The sequence below is a fragment of the Alexandromys fortis genome, unplaced genomic scaffold, assembly GCF_014885135.2.
Source record: "Alexandromys fortis isolate MF-2015 unplaced genomic scaffold, M_Fortis_MF-2015_v1.1 scaffold_11, whole genome shotgun sequence".
Lineage (NCBI taxonomy): Eukaryota > Metazoa > Chordata > Mammalia > Rodentia > Cricetidae > Alexandromys > Alexandromys fortis.
The window spans coordinates 12,669,174-12,675,298 of NW_026067912.1; the positions used below are offsets into that span (position 1 = coordinate 12,669,174).

The 6,125-nt window shown below is 43.6% G+C and overlaps 1 protein-coding gene across 7 annotated transcripts in view; it reads left to right on the forward strand.

Annotated features, from left to right (window-relative positions):
- Kcnip1 (potassium voltage-gated channel interacting protein 1) overlaps window positions 1–5,625 on the forward strand; it is a 375,343-nt gene extending 369,718 nt beyond the window's left edge. For all 7 annotated transcript variants that reach the window (XM_050138644.1, XM_050138643.1, XM_050138645.1 and 4 more), the window contains 3 exons: window positions 754–858; window positions 2,003–2,065; window positions 4,783–5,625. In XM_050138644.1, the coding sequence (XP_049994601.1) occupies window positions 754–858; window positions 2,003–2,065; window positions 4,783–4,830 (216 nt within the window). In that variant the 3' untranslated portion in view covers window positions 4,831–5,625. The remainder of the gene's footprint in view (window positions 1–753; window positions 859–2,002; window positions 2,066–4,782) is intronic.
- The last annotated feature ends 500 nt before the right edge of the window (window positions 5,626–6,125 follow it).

Sequence of the window (6,125 nt, forward strand, 5' to 3'; positions counted from 1 at the left end):
CCATCGCTTCTTCAAAGCCTTGCCCAGGCTAAGGGACCGTCTATAAAACTGCTGAGCAACATGCACATCCTGCATGTCAGGGTCCTGAAAACATGAAGAACACACAGCTCCACACAAAGTGCAATCTCAAGTAGAAAAGTGTCAGTGGGAAAAGGATGAGATGTGGATAAAGCCAATGGTTTAGCTAGTAATATTGTAGCCATGCTAATTTCCTGGTTTCGATTACATTTCTATGGTTTCACAAGTTTTAATATTAAGGAAAACTGGGTAAGAGGTATACATGAGCCCTCCATATTAATTTTGCAACTTTTCTGTAAGTTTAAAATTATTAATTAGAGGTTTAGAGAAAACCTCCAGTGTCCTGTTAATAATCCTTATGCTAGCTACTTTTTTCTTAACTTAAAATAGCAACAGAACCCATGAGGGTGTTTAAAAGGCTAGCCTAAATTGTCTTTAAGCCAGAATAACCACTCCATTGTCTCAGTCTGTGAATGGGGAATTCAATGCTGTCCCTCCCCGAGAACAAAACAAGAAAAGGTAACCACCAAGGCATCTGAAGGCAGGGAGGAGTCCCCCACTTTCTCTGAGGAGGGGGTTTCATTTTGTCCCCTAGCTCCCATTCATCTCCTTAAAACAGCTCCCTTAAATCACTCCAGTTGGCAAAAAGGAACCCTAAAAATTCCTAAATTCTGCCCCCCTAAGAAGGTTTGACCTCATGGTCCCAACAGTGTGTGCCTCCATGTCCCCTTCCAGGAGATGATGGACATAGTCAAAGCCATCTATGACATGATGGGGAAATACACCTATCCTGTGCTCAAAGAGGATACTCCCAGGCAGCATGTGGATGTCTTCTTCCAGGTACGTACGCACCTGCGCACAGGCTTATACTGGTGGATAGGAGATGTTCTTGTGAGGCAAACTAGTGTGTGTTACAGAAGAGAACAGAGGGTATGATGTCATTAACTGTAAATGCTACAGTCCATAAAAAAATTCTCAGATTCTCTCCTTGAGTAGAGAAGAGTTCGTTCCTCGCATCTCCTTACTTCCTGAGCACGTTTGTCTGGGCTGCAAAGGGGAATAAATGGAATCTATTAAAAACCATTAAACCGGTAAAGCCAGACTGCGAGATCCCCAACTGGAGCATTTAGTTAAGGATAGGTAGACACTGCTCATGATTCAGTGGAGAAGTGGTGTCCTTCATTAAAAAAAAAATCTAACAATATAAAGTATTTTTAAAAAAAAATGCCAGCTCACTCTAATCCAAGCCTCCCACGTTACAGCTAAGAAAAGAGATCTCTCTGATATCTTGAAAAATTACACAGAAAATCCGCACAGAGATAGACCAGAAACTTCTGTGCCCCGCATTCTTTCTGCCAGATAGAGAAGCCAGCAGAAAGTGTGTGGAACAGGTGCTGTGGTTGGAAATGGACTTAGTGTACTCCAAGATTCATGGGAGCCTGGTCGTCAGCATGGCAGTGTTTAAGGTCATGGAATCCTTAATGAATGGGGCTGATGGGAGGTGACTGGGTCCTCGAGACACTGCCTTAGGGATACGAGTGCTGCAGATGCCGTGAGCCAGAACTGAATAAGCAAGGCTGGCCCTTCCTCATTCTCTGGCTTCCTGTTTGGCCTCTTCCATCTGTGCCCACTAAAATGATGCTGTCCTTCATGAGCTTTCGCCAGAAAGAAACTGGTGTCGAGCTCTTAAGCCTCTAGAACAATAAGAAGAGGCCTCTTTTCTTTCTACAACACCCAGCCTCAGCCTTCTGCTGTAGTAACAGAAACAGACTACTCCATGTTGGGATGCCTCCAGAACAATAATGTAGCAATAAGGTTAGTGTTGGGACCAATCTTTTGAGGTAAGGAAGCTCATGAGGACCATAATACTGTAACGAGAAATGAACTAACTAGCAAAAGACCATTGTAACTCTGGGCTTAACACAGAAAATTCTGAAATGTGAAATTCCAGGTTCTTTAGAGACCTCTCTATTGTGTCTTTCAGAAAATGGATAAAAATAAAGATGGCATCGTAACTTTAGATGAATTTCTTGAATCCTGTCAGGAGGTAAGGACGGATCTCGGGACACAATTGCTCTGGGCTTTGAGATATGGAGCTTGGAGACTGTAGGGAAAGGATCTGAAATCTTCACACACCTGCAACCCTAGACTCAGAAGCCCAGTGCAGCATCGCCACGCCCCAGACTGGCCTGCTCAGCACAGGACTGAGCAGAAGAAGCACAGATCTAAAAGATATGAAGGCCAGAAAGCCTTTATAGAATGAGATTTACCAAATAGGTGAACCTGTCCTTGTGGATGCCTCTGTGTCTGTTCCTCGGATGCAGAAAAACAGCTGGAAGACCTTCAACACAATTCTCAATCCAGTGGCATAGGACTGCCTGAGGTTCTTCCAAAAGTGCGTCTGCAAACTACAATTCCAGACACTCTAGAAATTGCCATCATGATGCAAATACTCAGTACCAAGGCTGCTCTTGCTCATGCAAAACCAGACTCCTTGTGCAGGTGGGGGCTGCACAGGTCGGAGCCCAGGCTTGCCTTGTGCACACTGCTAAGGAGACACTACACCGCTGTTCCCTGGACCGTGCTTTGGTTAAGTCTCATGAATAAATTGGCACGGCCGGGCACTGAACTGGAAATAGTTGCTTTGTCTCCTTAAAAGGTTTATAGTCCACCTCATTCCACAAAAGCACAGCCTAAGCTCCCCTAACGCATAGAGCACCAACCAAGCTTCAGTCACATGAAAATCCTCCTGGCAGATGCTCCACCTGACAGTGTTCCAGACTGCTAACAATTAGGACAGGCTGACCACGGACAACTTTGTTTGTTTTGGTTTGCCTTTTTTTTTTTTTTTTTTTTTTGAGACAGGGTTTCTCAGTGTAATAGTTCTGGCTGTCCTGGAACTTGCTCTGTAGACCAGGCTGGCCTCAAACTCACAGAGATCTGTCTGCCTCTTCCTCTACCTCAGCCTCTGCCTCCCGAGCGCTGGAATTAAAGGCCTGGGCCACCACCGCCTGGCTCGATACTGGTCTCTTTTTACTGACCCTTACCATTGTCCTAGAGTGTCCTTGTTGAGCTTGGTGTTCACCCATTAACTAGGAACCCGGAAGGAAGCACACTGAGGTAGAGAGTAGAATCGGGTCAGCTGCAGGACCTGTGGAGTTAGAAATGTTCCAATATTTCATCATATGGGCAGCTATATCTGTCATACCCATTTCAAGAAGAGAAGACGGGGCACTACAATGTTAAGAATATGGCTAACGCTACAGTGAGTGACAGAGATGGGGTTTCAACTCTGCCGTGCTAATGTCACACACCATGCCTGATAGAAGTGCTCTTTCCTGACTTTCAGATGAGAGTGGTTTTTGAAGCTTGTTCCTCACACAAGAACCATCCACGGTGATTCTTTATGTAACTCATTTATTCCACCACCTTGCCATAGGTGGATACTATATTCAACCATACTGTATACCCAGGGAAACTAAGACACAGACAGGTTAAGTACCATGGGTAGGAAGTGAAAGGTTCCAGGCTTGAACACAAGCTGCCTAACTCCAGAACCCATAGCAACTTACAAAGACTAGGATCCTCACAATCAACTTTGTCTCTCTTGATTTTTCTCTTTTAAAAGTCGGCTTTCTTAACTTTAAACTCAGTGGGATACACACACGCACACACAGGGTCAATTTCCTTGACTACTACTTTAGCTAAGCATTGCTTTACATCTCACAAAGTTTAATTTTTCATATTTTCACTATATTTTAGATCAAAATGTACAAGTGTGGTATTTAATATGCAAAGATTTAAGAACTTTACACCTTCAATATTTATACCTTAGAAATCTGGGCATGGTGGTCACACCTTTCATCCCAGCACTCGGGAGACAGGGGCAGGTCGAGCTCTGTGAGTTCAAGGCCAGCCTGGTCTACAGAGTAAGTTCCAGGACAGCCAGGGCTGTTACACAGAGAAACCCTGTCTCCAAAAAAACCAAACAAACAAACAAAATAACCCTGATAATTGCTTACCAAGGCTAAGTAAAAAGAGAAATATGTTTAAATCCTCAAATTGTTAAGATCAGAAATAAAAATAATAACATCTACTTCCAGTTTTCTGATATTTAAAAAAAACTTCTTCAGTAAATTTGACAATTTGTGTAAGATGTATGAATTCCTTACAAAGCATATCTTATCAAAACTAATACAAAAAGAAAACAAAAATGTAAATAGCCCTATGTCTTAAAGACATTGAATCTGTAATTTAAAATTTTACCCTAAAGAAAATGACAGGCTTAAATAGTTTATATTGGTGCATTCTTGCAAACATTTAAGGAAGAAATTATATTAGTCTCAAGGAATAGAGAATAAAAGAGGACCTTCTCAGCTTGATTGATGAGGCTATCGCAACCCTAAGATGGGATGTTGCAAGGTTGGTTTAGCACCCAAGAATTAGTCAGTATAATTAATTACAATAATAGAATAAACAGGAAAAAATGTGATCATCTACACGGATATGGAAAATCATTTGATACAACACATTGACAGAGCATCTTAAAGAAAAATAACGCACTGCTCCACTGGGTCATTTTTCTCTCCTGAATGTCAAAGCGCTAGCTAGATCTTTGCCTCTTGTTCCCTGCATGTAACAAACACTGCTGCAGATTTCCCTTGGTATGGGACCCCCACTCTTGAGATTTTCTTGAGTACTGCACACTCAGGCAAGAGCCTCGGACAGGTCTAACCGTCTTCTCTCCCACCACTCTCTTCCCAGGATGACAACATCATGAGATCTCTACAGCTGTTCCAAAACGTTATGTAACGAAGGACACTCACCATCCTGCTCTCAGAGACACTGAACAAACACCTCAACGCCCTGATCTGCCCTTGTTCTGATTTTACACACCAACTCTTGGGACAGAAATACCTTTTACACTTTGGAAGAATTCTCTGCTGAAGACTTTCTACAAAACCTGGAACCGCGTGGCTCAGTCTCTGATTGCCAACTCGTTCTCCTTCCTCCTCTTGAGAGAGACGAGATGAAACCCGAGTTTGTTTCAGAAGCATGCCCATCTCTTCATGCTGCTGCCCTGTGGAAGGCCCCTCTGCTCGAGCTTAAAACAGTAGTGCACAATTTTATGCTTACATGTCCCCGACTCACTGCCTCCGAGTCAGGCAGACCCAGAGGAATCTGGAAGCCAGAGGACCTGAGCCAAATGTCCACCATCCTCTGGTGGCTTCCCAAGCCAACGTGCCTGTTTCTCTTCCTCTGGTGGGAAGAAAGAGTGTTATGCAGAACAATTAGAGTTTATTGTGACAAGACTGGGAGAAGGCAGCACCTAACACATGTAGAATAGGACAGAATTGTCAAGCATGGTGTCATCAGATGACCCCAACTGCTCATGTCTTTTGTTTCCAGAGGTGGAGAGTAATAATTCTCCCACACTAGCATCTGTGCTCATAGGGCAAGTCTCTTAACACGCCCGGGAGGGGAACCATTGCCCAGTGGTCTGGCCCTTCTCTCCATTCATCCCCTGCTCCAGCCCACACTGCATGTCCCTCCCAGAACGTCCAGAATGCCTGTGAAATGCTGTACTTTTATACCCTGTTCTAATCAATAAACAGAACTATTTCGTACACTCTCAATCATTTCTTCCGTGACTCCGTTGCTCAGGAGAGGTAAGTTATGACAAGGGATAGTTAGTCCATCCATTTGGATTACTAATAACCATGGGGTTACTAGTACTTTCTTGGGGCCACAGTGTCCTAACCCTTAGCTCGTCCTCAGTAGCATCCAGTTCAAATGCAGATACTGTGACCATATGTAACTGCAACTCCAAGACAAAGCCTTTCACAGCATCTGCTTTCCAACAAGACTGCCCCTCCCAAGACTCCAAGATGGAAAGCCCAGAGCCCCATGTGTGACAGTTGGGGTTACAGGGCTGAAAAGAAGGACCAGGCCTCTCTGCTGAGGGGGTGGAGTCCAAAGATTTATCATGGAGTTTTATCTTATAACCATAAAATGATTACTTGGGTTCAGCATCATGCATATTATTTTTTCCAGTAATAACGCATTAAAATTTTTCTAACATTCTTGAAAAGATTTAAGGAAGCACT